The 16632-nt window shown below is 39.6% G+C and overlaps 1 protein-coding gene across 7 annotated transcripts in view; it reads right to left on the bottom strand.

Annotated features, from left to right (window-relative positions):
* Nucleotides 1–212: 212 nt before the first annotated feature.
* rab27b (RAB27B, member RAS oncogene family) overlaps nucleotides 213–16632 on the bottom strand; it is a 72922-nt gene continuing 56502 nt past the window's right edge. For all 7 annotated transcript variants that reach the window (XM_078271056.1, XM_078271055.1, XM_078271054.1 and 4 more), the window contains 5 exons: nucleotides 16436–16607; nucleotides 9719–9807; nucleotides 6126–6229; nucleotides 5496–5619; nucleotides 213–2826 (listed from right to left, as the gene is read on the bottom strand). In XM_078271056.1, coding sequence (XP_078127182.1) covers nucleotides 2640–2826; nucleotides 5496–5619; nucleotides 6126–6229; nucleotides 9719–9807; nucleotides 16436–16588 — 657 coding nt within the window. In that variant the 5' untranslated portion in view covers nucleotides 16589–16607 and the 3' untranslated portion in view covers nucleotides 213–2639. The remainder of the gene's footprint in view (nucleotides 2827–5495; nucleotides 5620–6125; nucleotides 6230–9718; nucleotides 9808–16435; nucleotides 16608–16632) is intronic.

Here is a 16632-nt window from a genome sequence, read left to right as displayed (position 1 = left end):
ATAATAGTGTATTTTCTTCATGTTAGACACACATTTTGATGATGAATTTGTAATTTGTAGGTTCATTTGACAACCGAGCTAAAGAGCACTATAGCAATGAAAAAACTAATATAAATGCAGTTGAGATTATTTTCTCTTGACGGACATGAAAATAAAAAAAGAAAGAAGTGTGAGATGTAAAGGATATAACAAAAATATGACAACAGAAATAATAATGTTTTCCATTTATTTTAATATAAATAATTGGTCACTTTAAATTCTAACAACATTGGTCATGTATGGGGCCTTAAAGCAATATTTCACTTTGTCTGATTTTCTGTTATAAAGAGATGAGAGGTCAACATGAAAAATCAGTTCCCCTGAAAAGCTGACTCACCCAACTGACATTTGCTGTTTTTTCCATTTTCAGAAAGGTCTATTCTCATGATAATGATGCTGATTAGATTAAATTATCCTCTCCACTCATAAGGTCATTTAACTTGTATTACTGCATATAATATATACCGTTCCATCTGTAAAATACCCACTATCTTTCTTACGGTGACTTTGCGTCCCCGGAGCAGCTGATATTTTAAGCTGATTTATCTCAAACTCCCACAGAGATTAAAGTATGTTCCGTCACAGTGGAATAACGCTTGAAAAAGCCAAGGCAGTAGATCAGTTTGGAACAAGCTGTCTATCCTGGTCTAGGACAGTCTATTAATGATAGATAGATATGGAGACTTTTTTTCTCTACTTCACATGTGCCATGCTGTACCCATAAATCATCCTACAATATCAATGGTATACTATCTGCAAATCTGTCTGGCACCATCATGGAGATCTAATGGAGAGTTAGCTGTGCAACAGAAAAGTATAACCAAACTGCCTGCTAACAGAGAGATAGCTCAAGCAGTTGTGTGTCTCTAAGTTTTTAAAATGAACAGTTGGTAGTGGGGCTAGGAAACAGAAAAGATGTAGCCTATATACTAAGCAAAATATCCAATGCTATTAATGTAATGTAAAACTATCCAAATAATGCTATTTCTAATAAATCATATGGCAGTCAGTCCTGTAAGAATGGACAAAGAAAAGCACTGCAAGGTAGGTTACATTAGCTTAACTTCTTGTTTTGGTATCAAAAGTCAGATAGAAAGGGGAAATTTGAGAACACCTCAAATATTGGCACAGAAAGCAACAACTCAACTGCAACAATCTAGTTAGTATGCTAGTCTGGATAACAAGATGTTGGCTGTGTGGCAAGAATTATACAAAAATATGTTATTGTTAAAATATGTATCTGTTAATACTAGCATGATACCTGTAGCCACTGCTAACACTGATAAACCTACGTTAGCCAGTTTGTGGCTAGCTAGCTACATAAGCTGCTAATCAGATGTGCAAACAGGAAGTCTGTGACGGTTAGCTGAGCCTGTCATATCAACATTTCTTCCAAGGTTGTTTATTGAATTAGTGCCAACAGAAATATTCAATTCATCAAGGGTGTTGATCCAAAATATGAATATATAATACTGCTTTACACAATAATCACTAGCAACTGGAAATAAACAGAACACTCTTGACAAGTTTGGTTATGAAAAATAACGTAGGATCTGCAGAGGCTATTTACCCTCCTCCGCTTTGTGTCGTGGGTATCTCTATGTTGGGTATTTACTGTTACTAATATAAAGTTTGATATAGGTCCCAATAATTATCTGCACAGCTCATTGTGGATTGAGCTGTCATTACATATCCTAAAGTTAGCCATATAAGCTAACAAGCGGACATTAGCTTAACAAACAGCCATTTTCACTCAGGTGTCTAAGACCGCCACCATGGCACCGTAGCCAACTACTGTATATTAAATACAATTTGGTGCATTTTTAGCAAACGTCTTGCATCTGTGAATGAGACAAAACGGCTTGAAACACTGAAAAATTACGATACATGGCTAATACAGGTGCAGCATTGAAAACAAAACAAAAAAACTGGTCACAGTTGCTCACCCTGGTCCAGGAGGAAAAGTGTAAGGAGAGGACCATGAAATCACGTACACAGGCACACAGCTGTTAAACTCTTTACGGTCCAGATCAGGCTGTCATCATCAAGTGACAGCCTAAACAGGAGGCAACATCTTTCCCCTGTTAGAAGTGTTGAACTTAACACAGTTAAGGAGTTCAAATTAAAAGTTTTAAACATCTCCTTTTTCCTGTGTAGATCCATTTAAATCATTCAAACCACTTGCGAGCAGACAAATTGAAAGTGTGCAGGGCTTAATTCCCAGGCTGCATGTTTTAAACGAGGCACATTATGTGTCTGACAGTGATTGAACTGTCCCCTCCTGTTTTCATTTCCTCCTAAACAAAGCTCAAAGGCAGACAGGCTGAGACTGTATTACCTCGAATATCCACTAGAGGGGGACAGGGTTGTTTCATTGCCCTCTGGCAGACACTTTGGGAGGAGAAAGAAGAAAAAAAGGGGGGAAGAGAAAGAAAAGAGTAGCAGAAGATGGTCAAAGGTTCATTTTAAAGAGAAGTGAACAGGAGAAGATGAAGACACATGCAATCAAAGATGACGGAGAAGGTAAAAGAAGGAGGGAATGTTGCGAGTAGAAAGGACAGTGGGACAGAGGAGCGCTGACTGGTCGTTTCCTTCTTCATCTAGCATGCACATTTCTTCTCATTGGGCTGCGCTTCAGCGAGCTTTGTTGCCCCGTTCCCATTGGCTGGCTCAGCGGGCGGTTTGTCGACGCACTGCTCCATCCTCTTCATGACCAGGTCCAACAGCGTTATGACCGCCTTGTCAACCTCCGCTCCTGTCGCTGCACTCGTCTCAAAGTACGGAATCCTGTGGCCAACAAGAACAGAAGTATTTTTTAGGACCTTTTGTTTTTTATTATTATTATTCCCATCAGTTTTTTATTGATTTCAATTGGTTATATGGAAGCCTGAAATACTGTCTACTCTAGAGTACAACTTTCATTTAATATGGTAATAGAACTCCCATACAGGTATGTTAAAAATGCTAATTGGATTATTATTCCATTTTAATTTTGACTCAAATCACACATACATACATAATGTGTAAATTAGACTTCTTCTGTGGAATATTTTGAAGTTTAAATTGGCTTCCATAGATTTCAGTTCATTTAATTAAAATCCTCTTGTAGAGACTTGAAACGTAATGCAGATAGAGAGTTCATAACAGACAATAAGGGTCATTTATTTATGGAGCATGTTGGGGGTCAAAACATGGTGTAAACCGTGTGCACAGATTGATAAATTGAGCAAAAGGTTGAGGGGAAGATTTACAGAATGCATCTGGCCGTATTTAGTTGTTGTACAAGTAAATGAAAGCGCATATACTATGTGAAAGCAGTATATCAATTACATAGCTTCACAACTGTCTAACCCCGGAACCTTTAATTCTGAAGATCTGAGTCTTATTTCTTGCCATGAACACATCTTAAGCGCTTCTCCAAATATTTTTTTACCCTTACACTTTAATCCGTACACCAAGACAACAAGACCCCTTGGTTTATTAATCTGCTTAATCTGTTTAGTAATTACTCTGCATATATTTCCAAATCAATATTTCTTATACTGAATGACCCTCAGGAGGCTTTGCAGGGACTAGCAGGGACTGTTTGGTGGAAGGGACAAACCTGCAGGACAAGAAGCAACCACTTAAGATGTGTTTGGTTGTTTCTGCATTACAAAGGTTGCTGTCAGACAGACAGTGAGATAACTGAGTTTCTTAAACATGCTCTGCTAACTGCATCAACACATGATGCTAACATAGCTTTGATAATTAACTTGTTTTAAGTTGACTCATTGAGGTCAGAGTACAGTACACTGGAATAAACTTAATCTAAACCATCTATAAACTGATGGATTGTTTGGAAAATGATCAGCAATAATGAATACAATCCAAGGTACGAAAACCATCACGTACAACCACTTAGTCCAAAAACAACCAATAAGTCATCGAAAAAACAATCTATGACAATTTTAATAATACATTGTTTAAGTAATTTATGAGAGAGTAAAATATCGAAAACTATTACAGTTTACAGCCTCATAAACGATCAATAGATTTGGTACGCTGTGTAGGAATGTCTCCCATCTAGCGGGGAAATTGTATTTTGCATTCAAACCACTAGCGCTCTCTAGCTCCTCGCTTTTTCAAATGCGCGTTGCAACTACGGTAGCCGTTATGTACCAAGAAGCTATGACAACATGTCTTCCAATTTTCGCTTTTTTGGCGACGAGGATTCCTTCTCCTGTGGCTCGGCATAAGTACGATCCTCCATTATGATCTAAAGTGCAGCGCAGGCTTTCAAATTTCCCAGGGCAGTGACAAGCGCCTCTCACTGATCTCCTTCTCCGTTTTCAGCTGGTTTCAGTCACGTGACGCTGGCTCTGAACGAAAACGCGTTGAGGCTAGTGCTTCATGTCCCTCTCAGCCATTATAGGTTTTCAAAATGGCGGAACGACATGGAAGCCTCCTTGGACTTGCCCGGCCGATGTAAATACAGATAAGAAACTCTTCGCTTAGGAGGATAAGTCAGATCATTGGCAGAGGTCATTTTACACCAATGAAGGACATATTTATGAATGAAGACATTGATTTTAGCTAATCAAATACTTAAAACACTACACAGTGTACCTTTAATAAATACAAATATTGATAATAAAACTTTAGTGGTGTTGTTTTTTGATTTATTATCACATTTTGAAATCGTTGTTTAAAATAGACAGACAGATAAATATTTGGCCTCCAGGGGAGTTTGACATGTACTGTTTGATGGATGTGGAAATTAGACCCAAGCCATCAATTAAGTGTAATCTGTCGATACATTTTACTGTAAATGTAACATTTAATTTTCAGTATCTGACGTTTACACTGTACCTTAAGTCCCTAAACATTTTTAATTTCCCCAGAGTTTAAGACTGAGTTTATTACTTTCTGGAACAGCATTTTGTTGCGAGGCAACATCAGACCCATGGTCTTGGCTGGCTGGAATGACACCAGGAAACAATTTCTGCCTTGTCTAACAGGAAGTAATTTGTTGAGATATTGTTAAGATGACAACAAGAGTCATGTACTGCCTGTAAAGGTCTGTTTTGTCTCACTGCTTTACTTACTTTTTAACGTGTGTTAAAAAATTGAGCCTGTGTGTGTGTGTGTGTGTAATGTGAGACACTTCACAACTGCATCCGTGTTATAATATTCAAGTCGAGTTTTCAAGCATCCCAAGCCCCTCAAAAATGAAATTGCGGAGCAGAAAAATAATCTTTACAAAAACACATTTGTACTAGGGCCCTAATAAAACACACTTGATAAAATAGTGAAAATGTGAAATGATCAATTATCTTATAGATATCGGGCCATGAGAAGCTGGGAATTATTGGTTATCGTGTCAACTGAAATAAATCCATATCCTGCATCCCTAATCCTTACTCCAAATAAAACACATGGACCAAATACTGTACGAGGAAAAAAAACAAACCTACCCATATTTATCAGCCAGCTCCTTGGCCTGTTTCTCCTGAACCTCCCGCTGGTCGGCCAGATCCGCCTTGTTTCCTATCAACACAATATCTGGATTCTCGCAGTAGGCATTGGCTTGTAGCTGGCCTGGGAATGAATTCAAATACACAACAGCAAACAAATGAGATTAAATGTAAAACAGAAATCTATGCACAGCACCAACTCGAGCACCAAGCATGCATTTGAAAATCTCACTGCACGCAATTGGATAACACTACGACCAATCACAACAATACACGGGGTGACCTATCCAGAGCCCCATATGCTTAGCTACCAGCGGAGCTAACTGGTAGATTAAACTGTCATCATCTGTTTAGCTCGCCTCTGGCCCGCCTATATCAAATACACCGATGTGATTGGTGCAGCTCGGCTACAAGGGCATAGTTAATGAGCATCATTACTCAATTCCAGAGTGACTTGCTGAGAAAATTGAAATTGTGCTCTCGCGAGAACTCTGGATTTCCAGGGTAATGTGCGACAGGTGTTTGGATAACAGAATTGAATGAAGAACAGAATTTGGATAAAGGAGAAAAAAATAGTTTTGCTGTAAAGTAACGGTTTATATTCATAAAGAAAGTGTAATGTTAACATACTCATCCAGTTTCTGACATTGAGGAAGCTCTGCTGGCTGGTGAGATCAAACATCAGCAGGAACCCCATGGCATCCCTGAAGAACGCCGTTGTCAGGCTGCGGAACCTGGAACACACAACAACAAAAAATTAACACCACAGCTGAGATTTGAAGTCAGAGCTGAAGTGTCTGAAGCTGCAGTCCCTCTGACAGTGCTGCGATTAAAAAATGTAATCTAATTAATTACATACTCTGTGATTAATTAATCGAAATTAATCGCATACATAATTAACGGTGCCTGAACCGATACTTTTTAAGAAAGTAAAAAAAGAAAAGAAAAAAAAAGGGTATTGAACAACAGTTGGTGACATTAAAGAACGGCTTGTTTATTGCTAAGGTCAAAATTAAATGATTTAATAATAATGTATAACAATAACAACGTATTTCACTAGTAAATTGCTGTTGAACGACAAAAAACAACAACCAGATAGGAAAAGGACATTTACAATAACTTCAAATGCACCACGAGACTGTAGTTTACCAGTTTCATTGAACGCACCGTCTGTGTTGTTTCTCCGACGGCAGCTGCAGATTGTTACATCCCGGTGTTGAATCCTCTACAGTAAAACACAGTCAAACTTTACACCGTTTAGAGTTAGCGGTCAGCATTTTAACCAGCAGTTTAATCCAGCTACTAGCTAGCGTTATTTTGACAGCCCTAATATATATATATATATATATATATATATATATATATCATATATATATATATATATATATGTTAATTTCGATTAATTAATCTGAGAAAAAATAACGCGTTAAAAAAATTAACGCAGATTAATCCATTTCATATTGACGTTTGCATACAGACGAAAATCTGGTGCCACTGATATGTCTGCGCTTCTCTCTGATGCTCTGAAACAGACGTTACAGGAAACACAAACCCTGCTGCATGTGACGCTAGTTAACACAATACTTAACAGCAGCTAGCGTTAGCCTACCGCTAGCTAGTTAACACAATACTCAACAGCAGCTAAAGTTAGCCTACCGCTAGCTAGTAGCTGGATTAAACACGGTTAAAATGCTGACCGCTAACGCTAAATGGTGTAAAGTTTGACTGTGTTTTACTGTAGAGGATTCAACACCGGAATGTAACAATCTGCAGCTGCCGTCGGAGAAACAACACAGACGGTGCGTTCAATGAAACTGGTATACTACAGCCTCGTGGTGCATTTGAAGTTATTGTAAATGTCCTTTTCCTATCTGGTTGTTGTTTTTGTCGTTCAACAGCAATTTACTAGTGAAATAAGTTATTGTTATTGTTATACATTATTATTAAATCATTTAATTTTGACCATATGGCCTTAGCAATAAACAAGCCGTTCTTTAATGTAACCAACTGTTGTTTAGTACCCTTTTTTTTTTTTTTTTTTTTTTTTTTACTTTCTTAAAAAGTATCGGTTCAGGGACCGTTAATTATGTATACGATTAATTTGGATTAATTAATCACAGAGTATGTAATTAATTAGATTACATTTTTTAATCGATTGACAGCCCTAATTATATATACACACTGTATATATATATACTGTATATGATATATATATTATATATACTGTATATGATATAATCTACGAATATGCAAATATTGCTCATTTCAAAAGTATAACTACTGAACACACAAAATGTACCAAGGGTAAATATTGTGTGCGGTCGTTTGTATCCACAACAGTTAGTAATGTATGTTCTGTGGCCTGCTGGGCTTTTGGGTGTGACCAGCAAGGAGCATGACTCTGTGTAAACATTACTTACATTTGGCAAATATGTAATATGCAAACAATCAGGATCAAGCAGAAGATATTAGGGTGTTTCCACAGTAAACAGTCTGACGAGCTGATCACACAGGTCAGGTGGAACAATGACTGGGTCAGAGGATCATGAATATCAGCTTATTAGAATAGGAATTTGTTCCGTTACACTGAGCTGAAGAAATGATGTTAAAATGATGTAACTAACACTGACTCATCCTGCAGTGAGTCATCATCAGGCCTTTATAAACAGATTCAAAAGAACGAGGCCAGTTTCAATTAAAGAACATACACACTCACGCATGTATGATTGACACCCAAGGACACACATAAAGATACTGATCTGTTGTTTCCCCCTCGAACCATTCAGTGTGATTATACATGCTCGATTTCAGCAATGATCTTTATCGTTTTAAAGCTATAGTGCCTAGTTTCTGTCGCCCCCATGAGGAATTGTTAGTAATGACAACAACACTGTCGGCGCATCCACATGATACAAGCCTTCAGTGATCGCGCATGCGCCCCCACCCCTCCTCCACGCAGTTGCAAATACCCAAGAAGGACACGGAGGATTAAAAAAAAACATGATGAACTCTTCAGAAGAGGTTATTATCTTCACCCAAGCTTCTGCGCGGGAGAGTTACCGGACGCCACAATCTTCTGAACATAGCCATACTGAGAAATACAGAGAGAGTTGTGGAGCGGATAGTCTTAATTAGCTTTGTAGCAACTCATTTGGCAATGGCTTGAATGTAACGGACGTTCATTAATATCAAAAAGTTTACGCACTAAATCTTTAATCTTTGACCATAACTGTCAACTGCAGTGACTGCCGCCTGGTAACAACAATTAATAAACATTAAATCATGTTGACTGTAAGTTAGACTGCAAATGTTACATTCTGCTGCATGACAAAACAATCTAAACCCATTGAGGACTTATTTCCCTCATTGAGGTGGAAAGTTTATGACCGGCAGACACATGAACATGATGAGATGTTCCTCTTGGACAAAAGGAATGCTGGATGCAGCTGTCGCCGTGGTCCTGCTCCGCGCCCTGCTACACCATGAACTACTACAAATACTATTTACAGTCATAGTTTCATTATCTTTATTGTGACTATTATTGCCACTGTTCATCACACCCCCAACTGGCACCGTCAGACACCGCCTACAAAGTTTTTCCTCGCCACTGGAAATGCTTGCTCTTGGGGGAATTACTGGAATTGTTGGGTCTTTGTAAATTATAGAGTGTGGTCTAGACCTACTCTATCTGTAAAGTGTCTTGTGATAACTCTGATTTGATACTATAAAAAAAATTTGAATTGGATGGCTGGACATATCTGCAGAAGACTGCCAGGAAAGGCCAAGAAGGTCGACAAGCACTGCTGTATATCTATATCTGTCGCTGTACTATTAGGTTTGTCACTATTTCGATTTGAAATCTAAAATAGATCAAAATGAGCTTTCGATTTTCACAATCAAAATGCGACATCAATGGTGCATGTAATTGCACTTTGTTAATTTTGAGAAACTCAAAACTTTTGTTGGAACGTACCCTTCTGCCATCTAGTAGCTCTTATTGTGGCATTGCTGTCAATGCTGAAAAGAAAATTGTTTTAATCCAAAACTGAATGGGATTGTGACCTTAAAATCGAAAGTAAAATCAAATCGTGGATGGACAACTATGAGCAGATTTTGGAAAAGTGGACTCAGTATAGAGAAACGTGCCTAACCAAAAACTAAACTGTAAACTGTAATTGTCCTGATGGAAGAAAAGAGGCAGTCTAATGTGATGGACAGCCTACCTCTCCTGTCCAGCTGTGTCCCAGAGCTGAAGGTGAACCTTGAAGGTTTTCCCCGTGGTTGCCCCATTGGGGTTGGACGCTGTGTACACCTGAGGAAAAAGAAACAAAACTAGTTTTTATCCATCGGATACAATAAATGTGTGGTGATCTGTTTCGACGACAGCAAACTACAGTCTCCAGAATGCAACACCTCTATATTGTAATTATGACCTTTAAGAAGGTAGGATCTATTGCAGTTCTAGGTATTTGTTTGAACTAAGAGGGCCTGATACAGGGGAGACTTAGTGTAAAAAAAAATATATTGTTGAAGAGAAAAATGAAAGGAAATGTGTTGTGTAGGCAGCTACAGACATTCACTAGGCCCTTGCCTCTAGTTGTAGACGACATTCCCTCAAAAACATAATTAAAATGCAAAAAAAAAGACAACCACCTATTCATTTTAATGACCCCTGTGTTGCCGACGTAGAGGCATGATCCTAGCTCAACTTTATCTGGCAACACACTATGTTGACAGATCAAATATGTGCTGAAAATACTCCGTCTGAACTTTGTTCGCGGAAAAACGTCCTACTTGCTGGGTAGCAAACGCTTACTAGCCAGCTATCTGCAGATATCATGCAACGCAAACAGCAGGAGCAGAGAATCAGTGTGCAGACTGCAGCCTATACACACTGCATCCATTCAAAATGAATGGAAAGGCATGCGTTTTCTGACGAACGCCTAAGTGTGTGTGAACGCAGCCTAAGGCCCTGTTCACACCTGGCATTAACACGTGTCTTGGGCGACACGATCCTAAGTGGACATTCCTACGTACAGGTGTGAATGCACATGGGTTGGAAATTAACTTTTTTGTCCACCTGCCACTGTGGCTGGTGGATTCCAACATCTAGCAGCCGCTTCATAGATTCCCAGTGTTGTTTTTTTTTGGGCTGGTGAGTGAAGCAAATCTAGCAGCCACGTGCATATTTTTTCCCACATTTGGCTGGTGTTAATTTCCAGCCCTGGACTGCATCCAAGACACATTGAGGATTCATTGGCCGCATTTTCACATTATATTAAAATCTGATCACAGATCACCAAAGACGCAAGGTAATGCCAGGTGTAAACAGTGATCTGATCTGGACGGTGATCCTGACTCTGTAGTTATGATGACATTCCTGTGTGCTGCAGCTTGATGGGTTTGTGTCTCTGCAGGAAGCCTCTGACGTCATTCACACCCCTCACTCTCCCAGATGAGACACTCTTTTTTTATTTAAAGCTGTGTTTACACCGATCACGCTGAGAGCAATTGGATTAATTCTGCAGGGCTTTTAGTTCCGTTTTCCAGATGATAACTGACTTTTACGTCTGGTGGAAAATGATGACCCTTCTGACAGTGTGAGTCCTTTATAGTGGAACGTGTGGTGCAGTTTGCTTGAAGGTTGAAGATTGCTGGGTTTGGACATTGAGTTCAGCGTAAATTCTTTCAGGAAGACTTCTAAACTTCATCCACCTCTCTCTCTTCCTAAACTGACCAGCTGTTTCGAGGCGTTCACTCCTCAGTTAAACCAACCAGAATTGGCCATGAATTTCACGAGCCAATCACAGCATGACATCCCTGCTTTAAATCTGTTCTCTCTGCTGGCAAAGCATGCAACCCTCCTCCTCCCCTTCCACCTCCAGTCATCGTCACCCATGGCACCCTGGGTCCTCCTCCGGCAGACCGCTCCTGTCGGCTCCTTCGGTCCGGTCTTCGGGCTCCTTCACCACCACCACCACCAGTGTCTAGACTCCATCAGGGGGGATATGTCTTGGTTTCTCTACCCCATTAAAAATAAAATGTTATAATGATGGAGTCTTATCACCAAAGACTCTGTACATTTCACATTATGTATATGTACAAATAAACCTTTGCATATCTGCAAGAAAGTCTCTCCTGATTGAAATGCCACAGCTGCCCATTTTTACATACCTTTCTGTGCTGAATATAATCACATTTTCCAAAATATGCCATTTTGTTTTTATTATTTAATGAAATGAAACAAACTTCTCATATGCATCAGTGTTTAATGTCTTCACACAAAACAGCTGTACAAAAATAATAAAATAAATATAAAGCTAACAACATTAGGTATTCCATCAATGAATAAGTTAACACACTCTGCAATAGTCCCACTGACTATTTGGTGTCAGTCAAAATCCAAGTTTAATACCCAGCCCACATTAAAAAAGGGCATTTCGTAATATGGCAACTTATTTTAGGATGATTCAATGATATATTTCCAAGATGTTTGTGGTCTTTTTAAAGCTAAATAATCCTGTCAAACACCATGTAACTTGTAAGATATTCAATCGGTTTTTCTTTTTTTCAAGAAACAAGTTTTAAGAGGACTGGATTGCATGGCTGTCACGCCAACAACCACAATGCCAAAGAAAAAGAGACAGAAACAAAACTGCAAATTTACTGCATAAACTATATAATAACAATACGAACTGGAAAATTTAAACTTACGGCTGACATTTAAAAAAAGAGAAGCAATTTAAAAATGATTACTGATTCTGCTTGCCTCAGATCCTCAGGGTGTTCCAGTTGCCAAAACACTGCACAGCAATTGTTTGCAATACTCGCAGATAAGACTTTTCATACTCTACACAATTACAATATACAATTATTTTATCTTTTTCTACAGCCTTCACATTAACCCTCCAGGAATGTGCATGTACGATATTTGTTTGGCCAAAGCACCTTGCGTTGCAGCAGAAGTTAAACCTGATTAGGGCTGGGCAATATATGGATATTATATCGATATCGTGATATGAGACTAGATATCGTCTTAGATTTTGGATATCGTACTATCGTAATATGGCATATGTGTTGTCTTTTACTGGTTTTAAAGGCAGCATTACAGTAAAGTGATGTCATTTTCTGAACTTACCAGACTGTTGTAACTGTTCTATTATTTGCCTTTACCCACTTAGTCATATCCATATTGCTGATGATTATTTATCAAAAATCTCATTGTGTAAATATTTTGTGAAAGCACCAATAGTCAACACTACAATATTGTTGCGGTATCGATATCGAGGTATTTGGTCAAAAATATTGTGATATTTGATTTTCTCCATATCGTTCAGCCCTAAACCTGATTTCAACTTTTTTGCTAGATGAGCCTGCGTTGTCACCTCCACTGTGTCGCCAGACTGGCTCCATTCGAATGAATGAGAGGGCTGCGTTCACACAGGGCTTAAGTCAGTCTGAAACACGTTCTTAGGAACAGCCAGCCTCAGATCCTAGGCGAGCAGCAATAATTAAAACATAAATCTGAAAACAACTCCTAACTGACTAGTAACCAGTGAGGTGTGGCCAGGACAGAGCTGATGTGATCTTGTCGTGTTGAATTGATGAAAAGCTGAGCAGCTTGTACCAAACGCAATAATTTAAACATAGATATAAAATCGTGTTGATTTGAGTCAGTTCAATGCGCGACTATGTAAGGTCTGCTGAATTGCAAGATAACGTTAAGTGCAAATACATTGGCATGTAAAGCCCAGCAGAACAAATGAAGTGTGAACTGGTTCTCATATTCAGCCGTTTTCTCAGAAAACAGAAGAGACGGACATATTCTCTATATTCAGCTCAGTTTACAGCAGCACGAGATTTGGCTACTGACAGCATTGAGCTACAGCTGTGATCACACGTCTGCTTCTGTTTGACTCTTGACTCCTGAACACGGGGTGTGATCTTGGCACACGCACACGCACACACACACACACACACACACACACACGCACAAGAAGTGAGGAACAATAATCAATCCTATGAGTCATCCAGAGCGGTGGGATCAAAGCAGCATTGTCAGTATTTCCGACGTGCGAAGGCAGAATAGCATCAGGGTGACCAAGGCGAGCCTCACCCACTCTCTGATTCAAATAACCGCATCTAACATTTGGACATCTCCATGTATTTACCCTGAAGAACAGTGCCTGAAGTGGACCAAAAAAGCTGCCCGTACACTAATTCAGCAGTTCCACGACATGTGTCTTGGATATATTTATATTCAGGTAATTCAGAAAAATTTGCCAAATCTTCTCTGCCAATGCCAAACAGCCTATTCTGCCATTAACTCGTTTGGTGTTTGCCGGATTGGATGATTGAACTTTGAAGAAACAAGACAATTGGCAATCTAACAATTGATTCATTTCACAAAGAGGAGCCTCAGTAGTGTGTGGAAGAACCATACACAGCCACAACAGCCTGGCACCTCCTCCTCATGCTGGTCACCAGCCTGGTCACACACTGCTGTGGGATGGCATCCCATTCTTCAACCAGCATTTGTCGCAAGTCAGCCAACGTGGTTGTGTTGGTCACTCTGGCACGAACAGCACGCCCAAGCTGATCCCACAAGTGTTGAATGGGGTTGAGGTTAGGACTGCTGGCAGGCCATTCCATCCTCTCCACTCCCACATTCTGGAGGTAGTTTCTGATAAACCCCGCCCTGTTGGGGCGAACGTTGTCATCTTGGAGGATAGAGTTCGGTCCCAGACTGTGGAGATATGGGATTGCCACTGGTTGCAGAATCTCATCTCTAAATCAGGCACGTGATTGGCAGCACCTGGGGGTACCAGAGGCTCAAAACAAGTGTCAATAGCAACAGCAAAATAACCTGTTTGGCAATGGCGGAGAAGATTTGGCAAAGTTTTCATGGGTGCAACCCAGATACTCAGCGCTGCTGCTCATCCCACAAATGCATTTTCCTTACAAATGGGGCACCATTTGAAAGGGAACTAAACAGGCTTTCCAACGGTATAAGATTTATTGCCAAAAAGTCTGTTTTAAAGCTAGACTTGAGATATTGATACCATATGAAACTACACGATCTAGGGCAGTGATTTTCAACCACTGTGCCGCGGCACACTAGCGTGCCGTGAGAGATCGTCCTGTGTGCCGTGGGAAATTATCAGATTTTACTTAATTTAGCCAACACATTTTTTGGATTGAGTTACTGCAAATAATTTGCCTTTGTTGCGCATCTGTGCCTGCAATGTGATGACTGGCAGATAAATTAAATACTATTCTGTGTCAGTAGGTGGCAGTATAGCTCAATAATGACCTTGTTGATTTAAGACAATAGAATTACTGCCACCTGGTGGCAGTGACAGGATGTAAGCAGTAGGGCCGAGATCATCGATGTAAGCCTGCAATAGCGATGGATACATTTAAAAAAAAAAAGAGGAAAAATCCAGATTCTGATCTCATTAGGCTACAATGTGTCATTTTGTAACATTTTTGGTTGGTGGTGTGCTGCGGGATTTTTTTTTATGTAAAAAATGTGCCGTGGCTCAAAAAAGGTTGAAAAACACTGATCTAGGGAATCCATGTCATGCTAAATAACGCTCCAAAGTTCACCAAAGTGAAATTTTGGCGAGGGAAAAACTGATATGGCCATTTTTACAGATGTATGGCTTTAGGTATACCGTCTCTGCACCACAGCCTCTGCACTAAAGAAAGCAACAACAAAAAAAATTGTTGACTGCTGTAGTGTGTTCATGTTGAATAAAAAGTACATTCACGTAACCGCTTTGGGATCAATTCTTAATGTAAACATAATGTACCAGGTTAGAGGGTTCATTTTACACTTTACAGCAATAGTTCTCTGAGAATCTCTTTCATATCCACGAAAAATGGGTATTGTAACTGAAATATCCCTAATAGAATTGATATTGAATTGAATCAAATTGAGTCGCCAATCAAATCGTATCGTAAGAAAATCAGTGGCGATACCCATACCCACAGTGCAACTGTTTTTGGGTGTGCTATGCTACTGGCGGCTTATGTAGCCACGAGCCACTAGCTACAGAGGAATGGGAAGCTCACTACTTTATAACTCCACTCAATTTATCAGTAACACAGCTCTCTATTAAGCAGCATTTTAACCTCTAACCCAGTGGTTTCCCGTCCTAGCAGTCAGGCCCCGAGGGAGTCGCAAAATAAATCTAAGGCGTCACAAAATATGAGAAGGAATATCTATATATAAAGAATATATGTTTAATGTATCACCTTTCTATTTCTTTTGGGGAATTTTCTCTACCTTTTGCTTTTTTTCCCCTTGTGAATTAATGGATGCTTTCACTTCTACAGTTCTCAGGCCAAGAAAGTTTGGGAACCATTGCTCTAACCAATGATTGTTCACGACAGCATCACTGGTGGAGGCAAATAACTACAGGTTTTTCCAAGTTATCAAACTGGAGTAGCAAATAGGGAAATCAAAACATATACGTATATGATGATTTCCTTTATTTGTCAATGTAATAATACCACAGCAATCATGATGTTAGAAACTCGCTAGTTAACCTAAGCCAGCTTTTTACAGATCATGTATCCCGAGCTAATGGTGGATCTGACCCAGGTTTGATCTCCCTGTACACGTTAATATAATGATTGTGACTCAGCTCAGCGGCCGCTGTGGGAGAAAAGCAGTAGAAAATCCAGACCTGACCCAGTGTTTGTTCTTTGATAAGTAAAGCCCAAAGAAAATGCCTGGATTACCAGCGTGTAAGGTGAGCGTGTGGAGGTTGGCATATTGGTAAAACTGACGTCTAGTTGAGCTGAATCTTAAGATGAAGTAGCCTTTATTCAAAACTAGAAGCAGAAATATCTGAAACCTACCAGAAGCATGCACATGCATACATTTCCCTGCTTTTGTTCTTAAAAAGTGATTAACATGATATGGAACTCACCACTCTCTTTTCCCTGAAGTCGATGCCGACTGTGGTGATGAACTTGGGGTTGAACTTGTTGTCTGTGTATCGGTACAAGAAGGTGGTCTTCCCTACGCCAGAGTCCCCCAGGGCAAGGAGCTTTATAAGGTAGTCATAATCCCCATCAGTCATAGTGATGCCCGCAAAAGAACTGTGGAAACAGACAGAGAGGCATG

The sequence above is a fragment of the Sander vitreus genome, chromosome 16 (assembly GCF_031162955.1).
Source record: "Sander vitreus isolate 19-12246 chromosome 16, sanVit1, whole genome shotgun sequence".
Lineage (NCBI taxonomy): Eukaryota > Metazoa > Chordata > Actinopteri > Perciformes > Percidae > Sander > Sander vitreus.
This window is presented reverse-complemented; position numbering and strand designations above follow the sequence as displayed.